General features: G+C 43.8%; 1 protein-coding gene across 1 annotated transcript in view; it reads right to left on the bottom strand.

The window, feature by feature from the left end:
- Window positions 1-23,407, bottom strand: part of LOC121284946 (low-density lipoprotein receptor-related protein 1-like) — a 1,922,347-nt gene that overhangs the window by 338,595 nt on the left and 1,560,345 nt on the right. The window contains exons 45-49 of the mRNA XM_041200912.1: window positions 22,309-22,438; window positions 21,011-21,135; window positions 14,236-14,355; window positions 13,672-13,785; window positions 13,225-13,374 (exon numbers count right to left, since the gene is read on the bottom strand). Of these exons, the coding sequence (XP_041056846.1) occupies window positions 13,225-13,374; window positions 13,672-13,785; window positions 14,236-14,355; window positions 21,011-21,135; window positions 22,309-22,438 (639 nt within the window). The remainder of the gene's footprint in view (window positions 1-13,224; window positions 13,375-13,671; window positions 13,786-14,235; window positions 14,356-21,010; window positions 21,136-22,308; window positions 22,439-23,407) is intronic.

Here is a 23,407-nt window from a genome sequence, read left to right as displayed (position 1 = left end):
ATTGTCCTTTTCTCCCTAACCTTTGCGTATGGTGAATGTATGGGTCCAGTTAAGTCTATGTGTCAGTTCTATGAAGTACGGATATATGATATACGAATTAGAAGCAGGTGTAAGCCACTCGGCCCCTCGAACCTGCTCCGCCATTCAAGAAGATCATGGCCAATCTGAATGTAACCTCAGCCTCACATAATAAGCTTCTTTTTTATTCTTCCTTCCAAAATGAACAATTTCACATTTGCCTACTTTATACTCTATTTGCCAGATCTTTGCCCACTCACTTAAGTTAACTATGTCACTTTGTAGCCTCCTTACATCCTCTTCACAATTTACTATCCCACTTATCTTTGTGCCATCAGCAAATTTAACAACCATTCCTTCGGTCCCTTCATCCAAGTCATTTGTATAAATTTTAAAATGTTGAGGCCCCAGCATTGATCCTTATGGCACACCACTCATCACATCCTGCTAACCAAAAAAAGACCCATTTATGATAACTCTCTGTTTCCTGTTCGCCAATCTTCTATCCATGACAATATGTTACCCCCTACACCATGAGCTTTTATTTTCTGCAATAACCTTTGATGTGGCACTTCATCAAATGCCTTCTGGAAATCTAAGTAGAGTACATCCACTGGTGCCCCTTCATCCACAGCACATGTGACTCCTTCAAAGAACTCCAATAAATTGGTGAAACGTGATTTCTCTTTCACAAAGCCATGTTGACTCTACCTGATTGCCCTGAAAGTATTAAAGCAAACCCCTAACAAAAATAGCAGGTATGTTTTAATAAAAAGAGCAGATAAAGGAAATTTTAAAAATGGAGGATAGGCATTCTTCTTAATCTTGCACTTGTGTACAATGATTTATGATATTAGGAATCAAGGGATAGATTTTCTGGTCCCATTTTTCCATAAGAGAGTTCAGCTACAATAGCTGAAAACATGACTAAAACAATACAGTGTCAATTCCCTGGTCAACATTCCTTTCAAATACGGCTCTCCATTCAGAGCACGATTCGACTAGATTTGCCAGAAACCATCTCGTGGATTCAATGTTGATTGTGAAATGGCAAACTTTGCTTTATGACTGAAGTGCTTAAATTATATGGTTTCATTTAATTTTATTGAAGCATTTTGTTGCTGGCATGTTTCCCCTTTTATCACAAATTATAATCAAGGGTAACAGCAGGGGTGATAGAGATATTTAAAACTAGAAATACCCTTATGAGGAAACAGAATCACATGAGTTGTGAAGCTTGGTCCATTGTACAAATTGTCGTGCTTTTGAGCTTTAAGTCATGAAGCTATTGGAAAGATCTAAATATGTCAACCACTTCTATTCTAATCCTAGAATATTATGTGGAGGCCTTGTTTCCGCGCCTCAGCTGAAAAGGTAGGGATGAGCCTAGTTTGCCCCACAGCAATTTAATAGCTAATGGGCCTTTTGTTAGTTTGATGTTGGACTTCCATCCCCATCAGGGAGGAAGTCCCAACTCTGAGATCTGCTATCCAACCAGATAGCCGGGAGCATGAAACATGGGAGGTGGTGCTGGTGGTGAAGGGGAGGGGTGGGGGTTGTGGGGGATGGGGGTGGAATGGAGGAACTATCGTTGGGGGCTCATGAGTTGGGCATAGGATGCCCAAACAGGAAGCATCCTTCCCCAACCCAATAACAAGGTTGCCAGGTAAATACTTTGCCCTGGTCTCAAGGGTAAAGTCCCAGATGTGGCAGACGCAGGCCCTTAATGGTCATTAATTAGCCATTTAAGGGTCTCAATTAGCCCATAGTATTGGGCCACCCAATGCCTCTCCTGCTGAAGATATATTTACAGCGGAGGTGGGTAAGCAATGGGCACAGCACCACCATAGGCCCTGATTTTACCAATGCCAAACTGTGCCACTATGAGGGTGCAAAATCCCAGCCTAGGGACTAATTGCAATCATGACTATGTAACCACCAAATTAATGCCCTTTTTTTCCAATAGGATTGACACAGGAGAAAAAAGCAAGATTTGCATTTATATCTCATTTTTTACAACCACCAGACATCTCTAAATGCTTTACAGTTGGTGAAGTACTTTTGAAGTCCAGTCATTGTTGTAATGTAGGAAACACAACAGAAAATATGCATTCAGCAATCTCCCATAAACAGCAATGTGATAATGACCAGGTAACCTGTTTTATATGAGGATGACTAAGGAATAAATATTGACTAGGACACCAGGGATAACTTCCCTGCTCTTCTTCAATATAGTGTCTTGGCATCTTTTACGTCCATCTGAGCATTCAGATGGGACCTGGGTTAAGGTCTCATCTGAAAGATGGTATCTCTGAGTACAGCACTCCATCAGTACTACATTAATTAGCCATTTAAGGGTCTCAATTAGCCCATAGTATTGGGCCACCCAACGCCTCTCCTGCTGAAGATGTATTTACAGCGGAGGTGGGTAGGCAATGGGCACAGCACCACCATAGGCCCTGATGTTACCAATGCCAAACTGTGTCACTATGAGGGTGCAAAATCCCAGCCTAGGGGCTAATTGCAATCATGACTATGTAACCACCAAAGTAATGCCCTTTTTTTTGGTGTGTCAGCAAAGGCTTTTGTGCTCATGCCCTGGAGTGGAACTTGAATCCAGAAACTTCTAACTCAGACACAAAAGTGCTACCAACTGGGCCACAGCTGACATTGTAGGGGTATATTTCCCTACCTCCCTCATGTGTGCTGGGTTCTGGACATGCCTAATGTCCATTTTTTTTGGCAAGGCCTCTATGTCTGATGTTGCTTTCATAGGCTTGTGTCCCCATCCTTCCACCCAGTGTAAGTCTTCTCCGTGAAAGGGCTATGCACCAGAAACAAAACATAGGAATAGGAACACAGCTGCAGACCAAAGAAAGCTGTAGCTGTATGCTTGGCCTGGTGCTGAATATCTTGCTAAAAGAAGTAAATGATTGCTTACCTCTAGTAGAGTTCATTTTCTCCTTGCTCTTGAGCCTCACTCGCATCCCCCAAACTGAGGATGGTCATAATGCAAATCCAACTACCGCTCTTTAAGATGCTCCTAGCTGGCTACCCCACTAATACATTTGAAGGAATCTGAGTCTGGTGGACCAGTAACATCTATTCTTGCTTCATAAACCTATAGCACTGCTGGGACTACACTGCAAGTGTAGGCCTTAATTGGATAACCCACTGAGAAAGCACCCTGCCCCCCACCCCCCAACCCCCATCTTTCCTGGCAACCTACAGCAGCATAGCGCAGTGGACAGTTGTCCCCTTTTCCTGTCCATTTCACCTAGGAATGGAATATATTGCCAGACCTGTTAAGATGAAAATCAGGAAGATTTCCACATTGGCGTTCCATCAAAAGTGCAGTTATCAAAAAATCGGAAACATTGGGTGGAATTTTCCCACATGTGGTAGCGGGCAGGCAAAATGGCATCCTACCCGCCGATGGCGATGACGGGTTTTCACGCCTTATCATCCCAAACCCACCATATTATTTATGCATTCCTGGGAAACACGCCATTTCCATGGCGAGCAGGTTCTCATTCGCCTTCCCCGCATCACACTGCCGTTGCATCACACTGGCCGCCATGTTTAGAAGGCAGCCGCCAGCACACCACTCATCGCTACCAGCTCACCACTGCTGCCCGGGAGACATGGCCAGTAAAGGAAAAAAGGCCACATCCCCCTGGTTTAATGATGGGTTCCTTGAGCAACTGCTGGGTGCTGTGTCAGCCCGCCGGGATGCCTTGTACCACCACTCTGGCCACAGAATGGGCAGCAACATCACCAATCCAGCTTGGGAGGTGATGGCAGCAGTGGTCAGTGTCACTGCCCTTCAGAAGAGGACAGCCAGCCAGTGCCGCAAGAGGATGAATTATCCCTGCCGTTTCCCCAGGGTAAGTCACTCTCAGCTTACACACTCACAAGCCCAACACACATCCACAGAGCCCTCACTCACTGCCAGTTCAAGGGACATCACCATTCACTCTCTCACACACACCTTCATTGTCCTCAGCCTGTCCATGGGGCCACTCACCACCAGCACAGGCCAGGAATACTTATCATCTGGTCCGGCAGGCGTCTTGCTTACACTTTCTCCATCTCTATCCATGCAGGACAAGCTGGCACACAACATGAGAGAGAGAGGTTGCAGACCAGTGCTGAATCCCTGAAATCTAGGTCCTCACGGACTTTGAAAACAGAGCCATCTAGCTGGCCAGTGAGGATCTGGACCGGTCCTGTGCTGACGGTGTGGTCAGCGCTGCTCTACCAAGTTAAGATCCAGCAATTCAACATCCATCAGGCAACCATACGGTGAGCAATGTGTCCTATTTCACAGGCCACTGCCATGCTAACTATCTCTCCTTGCTTTCACAGGCACATCTGGGAAACAACCGACAGAGTTCATGACCCAGGGCCTCCAATCAAGCCCTGAACAAAACCTCTGAAGGGGAATCTGAAGGCACCCTTCTCGAAATTCCATCACAGCGCGCACCCACACCCTCCAATAGCGCAGAGACAAATACCTCAGTGGGATCAAGGTTTAGAGTAGCCCCAGGATCACAATCTGGTGAGCACATCACACTATCTGATCCACAGCAGGCAGCGGCAGGGACTTCCCAGGTCCCCAGCATTCGGAGGACCGCTGGAGGCCAGATCGTTGCTGAGGCTGAGTCAGATGACGAGCCTCTGGACTCGGTCATGTCACAGTTGCTGGAGCTGCAAAGGCAAGCTCGGGAACATCAGGTAGGGATGTCCACTGCACTCCTCAGATTGCAAGGCACGATGGAGGAGTCCATCCGCCATCAGTCTGAGGTGATAGTGCCAGCATGCCAACGCACCCAGTTCAACACTGGTAGGATGGTGGCCACCATGGACATCTTGGTCCAGGATGTCGCTCCTGCATTGCTAGGTGGGCTGAACTTCATTGCTGACGCCATAGTTGGCCTACAACGGTGTGTATACAAGTGGGATGCGGGGCAGCATGGTCTCCCTCCAGCTACCCCTTCCCTTAAGGAGACAGCCAGGGGTCTGCAGGCAACAATAGGGAGGAGGATCAGCAGGTGCACACTCCAGGCCCATCCTCCGGGAGTGACCGGCCCATCTGATTCCCCTCTTCCTGTGACCTCCACAGATCCAGCTTCACAGGCCAAGGAGGGTGCTACTGCCACACAGCAGGACCCTAAACGCATTCTAGGGCCCTCCAAGTCTCAGCCCTCCAGAGGATGCCCACCTAAGTTATCACAGACAGGGTGTCGCAGTCAGCAGGCTGCCTCCACCTCCACTGTGGAGACACAAGATATAACGGCAGAGTTAGGACAGTTAAGGAGAATTAACTCTTTTGAGTAGGAAACTGTACACATTTTAAACATGGACTTAACAAGTAACATTTGATCGGGGGAACCAAGATAGTTGCACAGCCTGGGCAGAGGTGTTAATCACTTGTACATAGTGTTCACCATTGTTGATAAACTCCTAAGGATGTCTCTCTGTCTATAACTCCTGATGAGCAGTGTTTTTGTCACTCAGATGTAAAACCTTTCTGCGTAAGATAAAGGCAGGTGCCTCAGTCCAGGGCCTGACCAAAGCGATGGTCTGGCCGCAAACTCCTTGGAAACATTACTGATGCCTGCACCTCAGCGGTGCTGGTCATTGCTGCCAGAATGTAGTGGGCAGGCGCTCCAGAGTTCTCTGATTCTCTCGGCGTGCTCTCAGCACCTTTACGGAGGGGCTGTGCCCCATGTCTTCAACATCTGTGGCCACTGACACAGTGCTCCAGTTCCTGAAGGACTCAGGTGCTGAATGCGGACAAAGCATCAGATGCCTCTAAAGTTTCTTGGCTGCGTCTCTACGATGATGCTGATAATTGAACGTCGGTTAGCTACTCTCGGCAAGATAGGAGACTGACATTCTCAGAGCCTGTGTGAAGATTTATGGAGTGTCCTCACTGCATGTCATCATCATCCTCCTGCAAATGAGCAACTATTAAGGCCTCCACTGCATCTTCATGACAGGAACATTCTCTCAGAGGGTACTCACGCTGCCATAAGCCAGGCTGGAGTCAAACGTTCACAAATGCAATGTGAGGGTCACTTCATTTCTTGTCGGCTCTGTCAATGGGGATGAGTGTGAGGAGGTCCTTGGAGGCAACGATGATGGGGATGAGGTCCTCATACTGGCTAGACAAGGCACGCACACTTGGGAGGCCCTCATAGCTGCTAGATTTGTGGGAGATGATGGTGGAGCAGACCTTTGGGATGTTGAAGATGAAGTTCTGGGTCCGGGACTGATCTGCTGGAGCCCTGCAATATACATTGCAGAGGGTGTCATCCATTGTCGCCGACTGCTGCACCCTTTACAACCTGGTGTTCCAACGGTGAGACGAGCTGGCTGAGGAGGAGATGGAGGAACTGCAAGTCTCCTCCGATGAGGAGGACGCCGATGGGGATGAGTGTAAGGAGATCCTCGGAGGCAACAATGACAGGGATGAGGCCCTCACACTGGCTAGACAAGGTAGGCATAGTTGGGAAGCCCTCATAGCTGCTGGATATGTGGAAGATGATGAGTAGCAGCATGAGCCCGACTTTCCCACCAACATGGACAGATGATCCGGCAGGGGTCCAAGAGTCTAGCCGGATGGCCTTTTAATGATTTGCTGATGTATTACAATGAGCTACCCAACGAACGTTGGCGGGAAATGTGGTTCACCATTGGCGGGCTAAGCAGACAATTGTGACTTGCCTTCCTGCTGTCGTGAAACCGATTGCGCCATGTTGTCTTTGTATGTGACAAATAAGTGAGCTGTTTCTTATGGTAGTGCAACACTGGATGAGCTTGCCACTGATTGAAAGCAGCTGAACTCATGTTCATGTGTCATCATGAGTTTTAGTCAAAGGTTCCTAGGAGACATTAAACAAGACACCTACGACAAGGGAGGGAATATTGAAATGACAGTCACCCACATTGATTTTGTCTTCATCTGACATTATATAGTAATAGCTACAACATGCAACAAAATATGCTTTTAAAAACCAAGGGCTCAGCATCAGGCTGTAAACAGAGCTACAGTATTGCAAAGACACTCGGTCACACAGGGCCAGGAAAGGTGCTAAGTACAGCCATGATAATCACGTTTCTCTCTCTTTCATGCTGCAGGAGGACCACATCAGGATCATGGATCCTGGTGACCTAGCTGTCTGCCTGAAGGCCTACAGCGATGTCAGAAGATGGAGGAGAGAGTGACTGAGGCTCCTGGCTGTGCAAAGGCAGGAGCAGCAACCACATGAAGAAGGGAGAGCAGGGGCTCCCGCACATGCTGCTCAGGAGCAACAGCGAGCTGTGGCTGGTCGGCGCCTGGTGACAGTCAGGGTCTATAAATGTCACCTGCCATTCCTGCAGTTGACTGAGAACCAGTGTCATTGACGACTGCACATGTCTAGGGACTTGGTGATTCACATCTGCCACTTACTGCAGACTTGGCGCCAAGGGGACATGGAGGATATGCACTGCCATTGGCTGTGAAAGTGACTGCGGTGCTCAGTTTCTATGCCAGTGGCTCCTTTTTGGGCTCCACAGGTGACCTCTGTGGGATTTCACAATCCTCCACCCACAAATGTATCCATGAGGTCATGGATGCCATCTTCTCCATGGCACACAACTTTGTGCATTTCACCCAGGACAGGGACAATCAGGATGCAAGGCCCGTTGGATTCGCCCTGATCTTGAGATTCCCACAGGTGCAGGGTGCAACTGACTGCACTCATGTGGTGCTCAGGTCTCCATCTTCACTTCTTCAACAAGCACAAGGGCTTCCACTCACTGGACGTGCAGCTGGTATGCGGCCACCAGAAATGCATCCTGCAGGTATGCGCACAGTTTCCAGCGAGTGTGCACGACGCCTACATCCTGAATCGCTCACAGATCCCTGCAGTCTTCCAGGGTCCACAGAGGCTGCAGGGTTGGCTCCTTGGGGACAAAGGCTACCCACAGAGGCTGTGGCTGATGACACCCATGCGGTGGCCTCAGTCTGCAGCAGAGCGATGCTATAATGAGGCTCATGCTGCAGTTTGCAACTTGGTGGAGCAGACCATTGGGATGCTGAAGATGGCGTTCCAGTGTCTGGACTGGTCTGGTGGAGCCCTGCAATACAGTCCGCAGAGGATGTCATGCATTGTCGTCGTCTGCTGCTCCCTTTACAATGGGGGGAGGAGCTGGCTGAGGAGGAGATGGAGGACCTGCAAGTCTCCTCCGATGAGGAGGACGCCGATGGGGATGAGGGGTTAAGGAGATCCTTGGTGGTGATGATGATAGGGATGAGGCTCTCGCACTGACTAGATGAGGCAGGTGCACTGAGGAGGCCCTCATAGCTGCCAGATTTGTGGAAGATGATGACAACAAGCAGTGAGGTGTCCCTGTAGATACTCACATTGCAGTTGTGAACGTTTGACTCCAGTCTGGCTTATTGCAGTGCCAATACCCTCTGTGAGAATTCTCCTGTCATGGAGATGTGGTGGTGGCCCTAATAGTCGCTCGATCGCAGGAGGATGATGACATGCAGTGAGGACACTCCATAGACCTTTGAATAGCCTCTGAGAATATCTGACTCCTGCCTGGCCAAGGGCAGCTCGCTTACACTCCATGATCAGAGCTATCTCAGAGATGCGCCCATGAAATTTTGACATATCTGATGCAGTGCCCACCTTCAGCACCTCAGCCCTTCAAGAGCTGATGCACAGCATCACTGGTCTCAGATGCTGGTGTGATAAGAACATAAGAACTAGGAGCAGGATTCAGCCCATCGAGCCTGCCTTGCCGTTCAATATGATCATGGCTGATCTCATTTCGGCCTCAATTCCAATTTACCGCCCTCTCCGCATAACCATTCAATCCAGTACTAATTAAAAATCTGTCTATCTCCTCCTTACATTTATTCAGTGTCCCGGCATCCACTTCACTCTGAATTCCACAGATTCACAAACCTTTGAGAAATGTAATTCCTCCTCATCTCTGATTTAAAACTACCACCCCTTAGCCTAAAACTATGGCCTCTCATTCTAGAATGCCCCACAAGGGGAAACATCAACTCCACATCTATTTTGTCTATCCCCTTTAGCATCTCATATACCTCAATTGGATCTCCTCTCATCCTTCTGAACTCTAGCGAGTATAGGCCTAAACTCCTCAATCTCTCCTCATAAGACAAGCCCCGCATCTCTGGAATCAATCTAGTGAACCTTGTCTGAACCACCTCCAATGCAACTACATCCTTCCTCAAGTAAGGGGACCAAAACTGTGCACAGTACTCCAGGTGCGGTCTCACCAATGCCTTGTACAGTCGCAACAACACTTCCCTATTTTTATACTCTATTCCTTTAGCAATAAATGCCAAAATTCCATTTGCCTTCCTTATTACATGCTGTACCTGCATACTAGCTTTCAGCGATTCATGCATGAGGACACCCAGATCCCTCTGCACTGAAGCATTCTGAAGTTTTTCTCCATTTAAATAATAAGTCGCCTTTTTATTCTTCCGACCAAAATGGATAACCTCACACTTATCCACGTTAAACTCCATCTGCCAAATTTTGGCCCATTCACCTAACCTGTCCATATCCATTTGTAAATTTCTGATTTCTTCATTGCAACTTACTTTCCCACCTATTTTGGTGTCATCTGCAAGTTTAGTTTAGTTTAGTACCTTTTATTCCTGAATCCAAGTCCTTGATATAGATTGTAAATAGTTGGGGCCCAAGGACCGAACCCTGTGGCACCCCAGTAGTTACATCCAGAAAAAGACCCATTTATCCCGACTCTTTGCTTTCTGTTGGTTAGCCAATCCTCTGTCCAAGCTAATATATTACCCCTAATTCAGTGTGATCTTATCTTGTGTATTAATCTTTTGTGCGGCAGCTTATCAAAGGCCTTCTGGAAGTCCAGATATACTACATCTACAGGATCCCCATTATCCACTTTGCTTGTCACATCTTCAAAGAACTCGAGTAAATTAGTCAAACACAATTTACTCTTCATAAAACCATGCTGACTCTGATGGATTGTATTTTGACTTTCCAAATGCCCCATTACTACAGAAGTCTTGGGGGCCAGCCCCACCTGAAAGGTGCTGAGAGCACACAGGGAGAATGAGAGAACTCTGTGGTGCATCAGGAATTCTGCCAGGCCAGATGATAAGTATGCCTGGCCTGTGTGGGTGGCAAGTGGTCCCATGGACTGGCTGAGGACAATGACGGTGTGTGTGAAACAGTGAATGGTGATGACCCTTGCACTGGCAATGAGTGAGGGCCCTGTGGGTGTGTGATGGGCTTGTGAGTGTGGGAGTTGGGAGTGATGAAAAGAGTGACTTACCCTGGTGGAACGGAAGAGATCATTCATTGTCTTGTGGCACTGGATGGCCATCCTCCTCTGCAGGACATTTGCGCGGACCACTGCTGTCACCGCCTCCCAAGCCAGGTTGGTGACATTGCTACCCATCCTGCAGCTAGAGCGGGGGTAGAGCACATCCCGGCAGGACTCCAAGGTATCCAACAGTCGCTCGAGGGACCCGTCGTTGAAGCAGGGGCTGCAGTCTTTTTGCCTTTGTTGGCCATGTCTCCCGGACAGCAGTGGTGAGCTGGTGGCGATGAGGGCTTTTCTGCTGGCTGCCTTTTAAAGATGGCGGCCGGCATGATGCAACAGCGGGATGATGGCGAGCGGGTGAATGAGAGCCTGCCCACCATGGAAACGGCATGTTTTCTGGGAATGCATAAATAATGAGGCGGGCTCGGGAAGATACCACGTGAAAACCCGCCATTTTCATCAGTGGGTAGGACTCCATTTTACCCACCCGCCACTGCACTTGGTGGATTTCTTGGAAAATTCCGCCCGAAGTATAATCTCATAATATGTGACACAACAACCTAATGTTTATCCACCTATAAATGGATGTTTACACATTTAGCTTTGAAATTAGAATGACTATAGGACCCAGAATTAATAATGGCAGTTGGAAAGGCTAATCTATCTTGTTTAATTTTCATTAAAACAACAGATTCAGAGATTTCTTTCCACTGTTGGCTGAGGCCTGAGAGAAAGTTAGCCCACTTTCTCAGCAAGGGAAAGTTGTTGCCATGAAGGGACCAGAAACTCAGGAAAATATGTCCAATTCATTCCACTTAGGTGCTGTTTACACCTGTTTAAGGTGCTGTTTACACCTGATCACATTTCACAGTTTAAAAAGACAAAAAAATAAATGCAAACAGAATTTTAGAAAAATATTTAAACGAAGGCTTAAAGCCTGGAAGTTAACTCTGTTTCTAAAATAGTACCTGGGTCCTCACAGCTGTATTCAGTTTTAATATTTTAAATGTATTCATTTGAATATAATTTACTAGTTCAGGTGGACGACCAATAATGGCATTGAACATCCCACAATGCTGTTGGATAATTAGAAGCAATGGAGGCATCAGGACATTGGTCGGCGTAGAAATTGGTTTGTATTGCATTCGTTTTTCAGGCATAAACCTGTGCAATGCAGATCAAGTTAGCAGTGGGGTGGTCTGTACTCAATCTACACAGGGGTTGGCGGCACTACTAACTACATGGCGGCCTTTTTTGTTGGCATTCTGAGCTACAAACAATGGACCCCTTTTTAAAATTAATCCTGGTCAGGATTCTACAGCTTCTCACCCTGCCCCACTGAAAACTATTTGTAAACACAGGAGTTGCAATTGCACTTGCACTTCCCACCAACACCACCTGCCCCCTTGCCATACCTCCCCCACACCCAGCGCACCCCCCGCCACCCCCGAATAATCCCCGTTATAAATTCCTCCTCATGGACTTAGCAAAGCAGGTGGCCAGTGCTTGCAGTCCATGCAAAATATAATGATGAAGCTCAAGGACGAACTTCCATTGATTCCTTGGGCCTGTCAACTCAGACACACACTAGTCAAAATCGACCCTGCCTTTTGTTTCTGCAAGTAATGATTATAATGATTTATCTGCATATGAGAGATACTTTGAGGCTCCATGCATGCTATGAACATCTTGTTACGTGATGAAAAATTACTGGTAGTAGATGTATGGGCAAAAGATATGAGCTTTGTTAGCAATACACAGAAGCTACCGCTGTGCTGCTGGAATCTACATAATGAAAAAAAAGAACATTAGCTTTGCTAAAGAGACTGTTCTGGGACCCATGTTATAAATATGTCAATCATCATATGTTTTAAATAAGATGTTACTCTTCAGAATTTCCACCAACCTAAGTCTCAAAGCACATCTGTTTAATGTTCACACATTTCTTAATAATGCAATTAGAGGATTGGGTCTGAGGCTTTTCACATAACCTGCTGTTCACCAGTAATATAAACATGAATAGCTGCATGTTGTCATTTTCTTTCATGGCAGATGATGGCAATAACTTTCAGGTTTTACCCAGTATAGCACATTATTATACGCCCCAAAAAATTATAATACAGAGAATGTTTGACAGGTGAAAGTGGATTACAATGTAGTAATCCAAATGATAATTTCACATAATATCACAAAATATGGGATCAAAGTTCAAACAGCTTGCTAGCAGTTTAAATTGTAATACTAATCCTTGGCACCATTCCAGAAACTAGAAACTGCCTGTTGTGTGCTCATGGTTAATCTGGATGCTACGGGCCATAAATTCAAAAGCAGTCGCAACCATGGTGAATTTGGCAATGCAATGATGACACCTGATTTGTACATGCATTGTCACTGCTAAATTCACAGGACCTTAGTTTAGTTGAACAAATCAAAATGCATCCATTTGAGGGAAAAATTGACACCAATGAAGGAAATATTGGGATAGGTGACAAAAAGCTTCATCATAGAGTAGAATATAAACAACCTTAAAGGAGGAATGAGAAATGGGAGCTTTAGGGAAGGAATTCCAGAGCCAAGGGCATGGACAACTAAAGCTCAGCCTGTAATAGTGGGACAAAGGAAGCTGGCCAAGCTGTAAATGTGAACTTACCCCCAAGGTAAAACAAAAAAGGACTCATTATTTCCCATCAGTGGTATGCAGCATGAAAAGAATATTTATCTCTGACAGATCATAGTAATAAAACACTCAAAATATTGCTCGCGTAATTTCCTCAGAGCTGCCTGGGGTGCAAGGATTTATTATGATGAACTTTCAAGTGCTAATGTTTGTTCATTTTATTGTAAATTATAAAGGATATTTACCTTGGCAATTTAATTCATCTGTGTAATCACCACAATCATTGGAACCATCACAAATCCACGATGGGAGGATGCAGAGGGAGGTGCCATTACATTTTATGAAATTTGTGTCCTTAACTCCAACTCTATAGAAACCAGTGCAGTCTGTGTTGCCTGAAGTAGAATTGATAGAAATCACCCAGTCAAGATAAATAACGTTTGCATCCAATTGAAAAGGATACATACCATATATCACTGCAAATTATTATCTATTTGAAACATTGCATTAATGATATAATAGAATTTTCCTTAACATTGTAATCTGTGAAACATTTCAAATATGTGTTTTGGCAGCAATAAAGAAAATAGTGCCTTAGCAGTTACGTCTAATGGCCAGTGAACGTGCATCCACTTTCCGTGAAATGCCAATAACAGCACACACTGAGCTGATGCCAAAAGCTTACAACTTACCGCAGTTTGTTTCATCAGAAGCATCTACACAATCTATCACCTGGTTGCACTGTGCTGATTTGACAATACAATTCCCATTCCTGCACCGAAATTCAGCTGCACCGCAGGTAGAATCTGTAACATGAGGCAAAACATAGGCCAAGGTACAATTATGCTCTTAGTTTAAAATTCAGTTATTTAAATTACTAATTTTCTGAATGAATGGAATATAAAAACTGCCAAGGGTAGATGCAGAAAACGCTGGTCAATAAATTACAGTTCATACATATTAAACAATTTATAGGCAATTGCAAACTATAATATTTGACTGATAGAATTTGTACAAAACTTTAATGCAGCTTATGCTGCATGCCTAAAGTAAAAGGGAGATAACATGGGAAACATAAAATCAGAAATTCAATGGAGTAACTCTAATAATTCAGGAAGCTAGCTATCTGGAAAACAATGCCTCAGATCATGATATAATTATTGAAGTTTTGCTATTTTGGTCACTTAGATGGTGACTAAGTCATTTGAAAGATTGTTCAGAGCAAATACTGCTTGCAACACCAATCTAGTACTTACTATTGCAAGATACTTCATCTGAGTTGTCAGCGCAGTCATCCACCCCATCACACCACTTTGCATTGGACACACAGCGGCCATTGTAACAATGCTTAAAGCCTTTTCGACAGCTCCTGTTTGCTGATGCAAAGAAACCAAAGAAAAGTGAAACAGCACAATGATAAATTCATCACACTGATGGACGATAGTGTTCAGTAAGACAATGAATGTTTCGAGCATCCAGAGATCAATTTTACAAAGTTGGATTGGAGGTTAATTGGAGAAGCAGTCTATTAACTTCACCTTTCTCACTCCTAATTGTTTTCCTTAACAAGGTGGCAAGTGTAATTTTTCTGTGATCATTTCAAATTTCTGTGACTTAAAGCTTCTCTCCCACTTCTCTTCTGTCACCATCTGCCCTGACACCTACATTACTGGGAATAGGAGAATGTTTCCAACAAATCTGGGTCTTTCTTGTCTTCAGTATAAATCATAGCCTTTTCACTCTCTTGTTTCTGGAATGCAGTATTGCTCAGAATCCAATTTGGTCAAATCACTCTCTTTGACAAACATTCTAGTTACTTGTTATTGATGACAGTTCTCCCCAATTAGTCCCTTTTGAGTCACTGGCCTTGACTTTATTTTCGGGGCAGAAGCCATGGGGGAGTTGATAACAATGTCTGATTGGCATATTTCAGTCAGAGATAAAATGAACTACACATCAAGCTTTTGAATTGTAATATTTTTGCTAATGAGCATAAAGAGGTAATAGTTTACCTGCATTAATTTCAATATTCTTCTCCCTCCCCCCTCAAAGAATTGCTTTCTTGCATGGATACACAGTTCCACGAGTACCTACTCAAGTGGTTTTGATGCATCATCAAGCTGTTCACAGAGGACATTGATTCTATTTTCACCCAGTAGCCATATACCCTCCAGAAATCTAGGCTAATGGTCCTGCAGGAGCACTAAAACTAACTGTAGTGTCCCTATCACACTCTGACTGAGATTATCTCTGTACAGCACAGTTTATGGATGTTCCTGGTGAGTATAGCTCAGTTCCTCTCTGCATTCACTTGCTGAATTGCTGAGGGAGCTTACCTGGCTGCAATTTTATCACAATCTTGTGTCATGCAGGCAATAGCTGCCTGGATACAAAATTGCAGTTGGGAGGTCATAATGTTGATTTGCAATTTATCATATAGCTTTAACAAGGTGATAAAGTTTTAATGTTGGCAGATTAAGAAATAAGAGACTTGCATTCATATAGTGTCTTATTGAAGACCCTTAAGCCTTGCACAGCCAATAAATTGCTTTGGAAGTGTAATTATTGTTGTGATATCAGCAATTGCAGGAGGCATTGTATTTCCAGTAGGATTTCACAAAAAGAAGTGAGATAAATGATCGGTTAATTTGCTTGTAGCCGTGGTTGAAGGAGAAATGTTAATTAGGACACCAGCAATATAGTAACTCTCAGTAATGCACTGGAGTGTCATCAAAAGATTATATGCTAGATTAAACATATCAAATAAACAAGTTATAGGGGAGAAGGTTCAATTAACTTCAGGGCCCGCACCCTGCACTCCCGACCTGGCCAGTTCTATCGTAGGGGCAGCCAGTTCATACACCCTCGTAATTTTTGTGGAGTTGGGCCACGTTCTCAAGGACTCGTGGTTCACGGCCTCTCAGAGGAGTCTGAGGAACCAGTATGCACTATGTACAGAAGCAATGAGCCATATAATAACAATGGCAAGTCTCGAAATGCTGATGAAATTAAATAAACATTAAAAAATCTGCTTTGGAAAAGATTGCTGCCCTTATAGCCCTACAACAGTATCATGCAGACAGAGCCATTATAGTATCAATAACAGAAGTTTTACCTCACTTCACTTTACATAATCTTATCCAAATAAATATAGAGACATTGAAAAAACTGATCAAAGAAAGAATTATTTATTATAGCTTCAGAAAGATGCCAATCAATCAAAGCTAACACTCCGCTTCACCCTGTCTAAACAGGCCCTTGCTGAATTAATCTATTAGTAAGTCCTAGAGCACAGCCAAGCATTCATAAGGAGGCCACCTCGACAGGACATTGTTGCAGCAGATCCTCAGGGTAGTGCCCTAGGCCCAACTATCATCAACTGCTTCGACAAGGATGTTCTTTCTATCATAAGGTCAAAAGTGGGGATGTTTGCTGATAATTGCATAATGTTCAACAATGTCTGGCTCCAACAACACTGAAGAAGAATAACATCATCCAAGGCAATGTAGTCCATTTGACTGGCACCCCATCCATCACTTAAACATTCCCTCTACCATGGATGCACAGTGGCAGCAGTGTATACCATATACAGCTCACCAAGACTGCTTTGACAGCACCTTCCAAACCTGCAACTTCTACCATCAAGAAGGACAAGGGCATCAGATGCATAGGAACACCACCACCCGCAAATTCTGCTCCAAGCCACAGGCCACCCTGACTTGGAACTATATCTCTGTTCCTTCACTGTTGCGGAAACTCCCTCCCTAACAGCACTGTGGGTGTGCCTGCACCACATGGACCTCAGTGGTTCAAGAGGGTGACTCAATACCACCTTCTCAAGGGTAATTAGGGATGGGCAAAAATGATGACCTTGCCAGCAATGCCCACATTCTTGGAAAGAGTAAAAAAAACACTTACTGATGCACTTCCCTCTCTCATCCAGAAGAAGGTGGCACACAACCCAAGGCAGGAGGACCTGACCAAGAGCAGCAAATGCACTTGCATATCCAGACAACTCATGAAGGAGAGAGCACTGGAAGTTATTAGGAGATCTATTGTTGAGATACTGCATACATTGAAGGTGATGATCTTCTCACAGGTAATCTTCCTTCTCAAATCCCACCTCCTCCTCATCCGCTACGCTATTCTAATTTCCAAGTTGCCCCCAACACCCAACCTTCCCGCACCCCCCCCCCCCCCCACCACCCCACCACCCCCCCACCCCACATCACAACTTTACCTTTGTGGCTTTTTCCTTTCAGCCACCTAAGAAGTGCAATCTGGCCAGGCAATGCTGGAACAGCAAGAAGACAATGATGATGATGATATACTTCGATCACCTGATTTCACACTCGCAGCCACCAGCTGAGATCCTGACCCCAAGCAAAATGTACTGAACAACAAAGAGGCAGGATCTGCATGTGATGAGACAGCAAGTGTGACCTGCATCCAGGGAAGGAGGCAAGGATGGTGCATGTGCCAGCTTGCTAGAGGGCAGTGTTGCACATGTGTTCTACAAAATAAGGCTGGTGGGTATGTAGAACACTATTTTAGGTTGTTTGAGAAGCATGCTAGAAAGCCTACACTCGATGTCATGGAGTATGGAGGAGTCCAGTACAACTTGGCATAGGGCTTTCTGTAGAGTTTAGAGCTCATCCTTTCAAGCATGGAAGTCATGGCTAACTCAGTTAGTGTGCTTGTGAACCCAATGATAATACACAATGTGAAGTTCAGTCTCTCAGTTTCTATTGCAGCACAAGCAGGTACCCCCACAACCTCCCACCTCCACCCTTTCCCCCCTCCTGCTCCATACTCGCCTTAAGTCTGGGGGTTGCAGTGCAAGTTCAGACTGAAGTTATGTAAGGTCACCTTGCTGCCTGTGAATTGCTGTGTACAAGAAGTTTTGCGGGATGTCACAGCAGTCCAGCAATCTGTCCTCCAACAGATTAGTAGGATTGCTGAGTACCATTCCAAGGCAGTAACACTAAATCCATGGAGTACGCACCTGCTGTTCTCTCTCAAGAAGACAACATTTGTTCCCCCACCACTGTCACTTCACCAGTGCCCTTGCTTTGCCTGTCAGTCAGCAAGCCCAAACTGCTGACACCCATCCCGAGATAGAGCAGTCCACTGCTGGGCTCAGAGCTGTTTGAAGTTGTCATCCAGGGCCATTTGCAGTTCCCTCCACTGAAAGTCAGCAGCCTTCCAGCTGCCATGATGCAGCCACTGGGGCAGCAGGAGCAATAGGACTGACAAAAACACAAAGCCGGCACTAAGGGAATGCACAAGAGTAATTCGCTGACTTGTATATGCAATATGGGATGATTTTATTTATTATTTTGGTTTGAGATGTTAATATTGTGGTGGTTTTTATTTTTGTATTGTAGACATTTCGACGCTGTCATGGTTAGAGGGAAGGTAAAGTGCGGGAAAGTTGATGAATGGGAACTTGGGGCTGCAGTTACTGTTACCGCATTCGGATAATTTCCTCACAGATAGTCCAGGCCAGGGATATGAGTGGCTGAGGGCATGTTAAAATTTCTTTTTGGTGGCAGTGTACCTCATTGATGTCCTTTTGACCTTTGGGAATTGAATTCCAGTTTTCATAAGCTTTTGCAACTCATGAATCTTTTTTGGCAAGGGCATCAGATGCATAGGAACACCACCACCCGCAAATTCTGCTCCAAGCCACAGGCCACCCTGACTTGGAACTATATCTCTGTTCCTTCACTGTTGTGGGAACTCCTTCCCTAACAGCACTGTGGGTGTGCCTGCACCACATGGACCTCAGTGGTTCAAGAGGGTGACTCAATACCACCTTCTCAAGGGTAATTAGGGATGGGCAAAAATGATGACCTTGCCAGCAATGCCCACATTCTTGGAACTGAATTCCAGTTTTCATAAGCTTTTGCAACTCATGAATCTTTTTTGATGAGGTTAAAGCAGTTTCTGAACAGTTTAAGCTACAATGCATTTTGTATGATCCTCCTTAGGGCATTTGTAACATTGCTGATGCTCCAAGAAATGTATTTATGTCAGCTAAATTGTTTTACATCAATAAATAATTGTGGCTTGAATAATGATGCCCACTGCTGTTTTCATGTGGAGTCTATTGTACTTCTGAACAGCTAACATTGTGTGATATCAAATTTATTTTGTCTTTTCATGTAGGTGTATAAGTTAAAGTCTGCTGTCTAGTGTGTTTTTTCATAATGTTGTAAAACATGTGGTTTCCCTTGGCCATAAAATGCATCAGTGCACAGGCAGTTTCTTTAATCTATGTGTAAATGAGATTGTCTCATGTTAATTGCTATCAACAGCTACATTGATGCATCCTGGGTGGTGATATGCAGGAGATGCTGCATTCCTTCAGTCACAAAAGTGTTAAGATGCTTGATATTCAAGACAACGTGTATTTGCTTATTCATTAGAATTTGGTGAAATTTCCTCATAATATCATAATTAATCTTCAGGAAATATTAAAACACTTATCATTTGTCAAACTCATATATATATACTTTGTTGCTTGATTTTTTTCATACTTGACTACGGAAATAAAAAATGGCATTTTAAAATCCCAAACTGGAACAGTCACATTTGTTTGAGTTTGTTCATATTCATTAATATAGGGTATATTGCCTTTGAAGCAATAAATTTGAATAATGCAACTAACTTCTGATTGGCATCTTTCTCTGGCTTCTTACCTACTGTTCACTCATTTGACCTTATTTCCACTAAACTGCAGACCATTCTCATTCACTCACAATGAGATGGTTCTTCTCCTCAGGTACTTCCCCCTCCCATTTGTCATCACCCTCCATCCAAAAGCCCACCCTCAACTCCTTTCTCCTTGCCATTCATCTCCATATCACATACTTACTTTCCCCCCTCTGAAATCCTTGAATGCATTATCACCTTTCAAATCTGAAAGGTGACTTCTTCCTCTGCTACAATAATGTAATGGCACTTATCAAAGTCAAAAAAGACAACCTTATGATGGTGACCAGGTTGCATCATCCTTCCCTATAACAGTCTTTGATGTATAACTCTCCAATAACTCTCCTCCATTGTCCAGTGCAACATGTTTGCCCTCTGAGTTACCTGTACAATGCCACCACCGGTCTTACTCCAGAGATGTAGGCTATCACTCTAGTGCAGTACTAAGGAATGCTGCTCGGTCAGAGGTGGCATTTTTTAGATATTAAACTAAGGCCCTAGTCAGCCTTCTCAAATGGGTGCAAATCTGTGGCACTATTTTGAAAAAAAGAGGAGTTCTCACCTGCATCAACATTACTAAAACAAATTATATTGTTGTGAACACATTCTTGTTTGTGGGACCTTTCTATGCACAAATTGACTGCTTTGTCTCTTATATAACAACAGTACTTCAATGTCTGGAAAGTGCTTTGGACTTCCTAAGGTTGTGAAAAATGTTATATAAATACAAGCGGCAAATGAAAATGTCAATCTGTAGAAACTGCAGGCCTTCCATTTTGACAGAAACGCTGAATATTTTCTGCCAGACTGTTGCATAATGAGCCTTAACGTACAAAATACATCTGCATACTGATTAAACTCACTTCTGTTTTATCTTATCAATGTTACAATAATTTAACAATTACATATAATCTATAATTTAAATACAAGTTTTCATGCTTATTTTGTAAAAAATCAAATTATTTGCCAATACTTCATCTTCGATATGTATCTCATTCAGAATTTGTCTCTCCAATGTTATGCAATCTTCCAGGCTATAGTGCAAAGGAATGGGCCCTTATCAGAGCTGCTAGATTAGATAAATAGCATCAGAGACCAGCTTTGAAAGCATTCAGTACATGGGGTCAAGGCAAGTGAGGGATGATTTTATGATTTGCAAATATGTCACAGATTGCAAAAAAGTCACTTCTGAAATTCTCGCCTCAAGTGATTATTCATCTTGGTTACTGATGGAATGTTGAGAGTAATGATGCTGGGTGAAAAAGCTAATGCCTATTCCCACACACTTCCTACCTAATAGAACAGATTACTTACCACAGTATGATTGCTTTTCATCTGATTTATCTTTGCAGTGAACAATTCCATCGCATGTCAAATGGTATCCAATGCAATCTTTGTTTCCACATTCAAATTCAGTGTGAATATTGCAAGATGAGTTTCTGGCTGAAACAAATTTTGCATTTAAGAGCAAATCATAGATACAGGATGTCTCCTTGCACTATAAAAGAGGGGTCAATGGTTGCTTATGCTTAATTTTGTAATTTTCAACCCTATAGTTTCCTTTTACTGTGAACCTCTTTGACCCTAGTAAATAGCTAGTGGTTCAGGATTGGATCAGATAGTTTCCATCTCTCCCTTCCTTACTTCTCTGGGCAGCCTTGTTGAGATTGTTAAATTCATCCACTAAAAAAAATCTTAGACTAAGATTTTATTTCCAACTTGGAGCTCAAATGAGGTCTTGTTTTAAGAATGGATCTACTTCTCCTTTGTTTAGTTCCGCAGAACAGTGAGTTCGAGAATGCAAAGTGACAACATAAGGAATATATCAGTCTAGAAACTGCAGTGTGTGGTATTAGCTTTGAAATCTTAATATATTTGTATGTAATTATCGGCTATTTCAACAAAGGTGTTCATCCATTTAAAACAAAAGGCATTAATTTTAAAATAGGGACAAATGTCATTAGAATGTTGCTATCACAGAGTAGGGCAAATTTACTGATCCTGCACTCCCTGTGGGAAGCCATACTCAAAAGAGAAAGCAGGTCAGAGGATTAGGGCTACAGTGTTTTAATAGGAACTCTGATCTCTGCTCTCTTCAAGTCAAGCTCCCCACAGAAAGTATGCAATCGGTGTCTTTATCCTAGTGTAATTTCCCACAAGTATATTCTGGCAGCCCATGGGAGGTGACAGCTGGTGACCTCCCACCTCATAGAATATGTTAAGCTTTTGTGTACCAATATTACACAGCACACTAACTAGGCTATTATTATTAATAGTACAGCATCAAATATATAAACTAAAAACATTTACCCTTTGGAAGTAACTGAGACAAATAGTGTTGAAAGATCTAAATTAACAGTTGAAGTGGAAACACCTTGAGTTTAATAGTTATGTCTTTATTGTGATAGAGCCAACATCCTCATGTCCTTTCGTCAGATAATGATTTCAGCATTTGATGCTCAAACAAACTCAACAGACCCACCAAAAATATGTAAAAGAATGTCGAAAATTACACATAACTTATTACTTTTTAATAATATTGAAGTGTTGATAGCCACAATAGTTCAATCCTTGGTTGGGGGCGGGGGAGTTGGGGGAGGAGAAAAATCAACTTACCAACACATCTGTTGTCATCTAATAGTATACGCTCTCCCCTACAAGAACAATTTACTTGGCCATCAGCAGTCAGCAGGCAAAGGTCATGACAACCCCCATTCATTATCTTGCATGGAGACAGTTCACCTAGTTTAATAGAAACGATTTCCTGTCACTATTGAAATATGTCTTTACTAATAAGCAAAACAAGTCTCCACCAGAACTTGTTCACTCCTTGTTAAAGGCCACTGAAAAGCCACAAGAAGCTCTGGATTCTGCTGATCATTTTTAGATCCAAGAAAATTATTCAAAAGACCTTTATACTTCTGCTAATATTTAAAAACTGCCAGATGCCCTGATAAAATGCTGGAATAATTTTAAATTTGACTTTTCATCAGACTGTATTGAAATGTAGGTGGGTGCGAAGCCCACCAGCATGAGGCAAGGGTCAGAATTTCCAGCCCCTCCCACTGGCAGAATCTTCTGATCCCACCGAAGACAATGGACATTTGAATGGTCGCTGCATCCACCGTGGGGGAACCCGCTGCTGCAGGGCCTGAAAATTCCAGCCAAAGTCTTGAATATAACTTAAATGTTTTCTGCAAAAAGACAGGTGTTGCCAAAGCTTTTCATCTTGTACTCATCAGGACAATTTGCTAAAACTCCAAAATACCAAATATAAAGGGAACAACAATTCATACTGTATAAGAGAGAGCATTGCCACAGAGAATGCGCCAGTTAACTGATAATTGTCAGTTAACTGCCAAGCTCTGTTTAAATTCAAACCAGGCAGTTGGCTCCCAATGGTTAAGGCATTGCCCTGAGGAATGAAGCAGAGCATGGCTGTGACCTATTTTGTTCAGTTGAAAAAGGCGCAACGTGTGTATACATGTTCTTTCTGTCTGCAAAGGACAGGATCCTGTATATTAATATGTAGTTTCTAGCACATATAAGAGTGCCATACTATGAGCCTGACTGATAATGCTAAACTGGTTGCCACTCAGGATTGTTAAACAAATGTTGTCCAATCACGGAATCACATCTAATATTGGACACTTTGTTTTAGTTTTACAAGCACTGGCTGGTTGGGTATGGTCTGTACTTTGCCTGTTGTGA

Source organism: Carcharodon carcharias, chromosome 12 (assembly GCF_017639515.1).
Source record: "Carcharodon carcharias isolate sCarCar2 chromosome 12, sCarCar2.pri, whole genome shotgun sequence".
Lineage (NCBI taxonomy): Eukaryota > Metazoa > Chordata > Chondrichthyes > Lamniformes > Lamnidae > Carcharodon > Carcharodon carcharias.
Note: the sequence above shows the minus strand (reverse complement) of the source record. Positions and strands in the feature narration are given on the sequence as shown.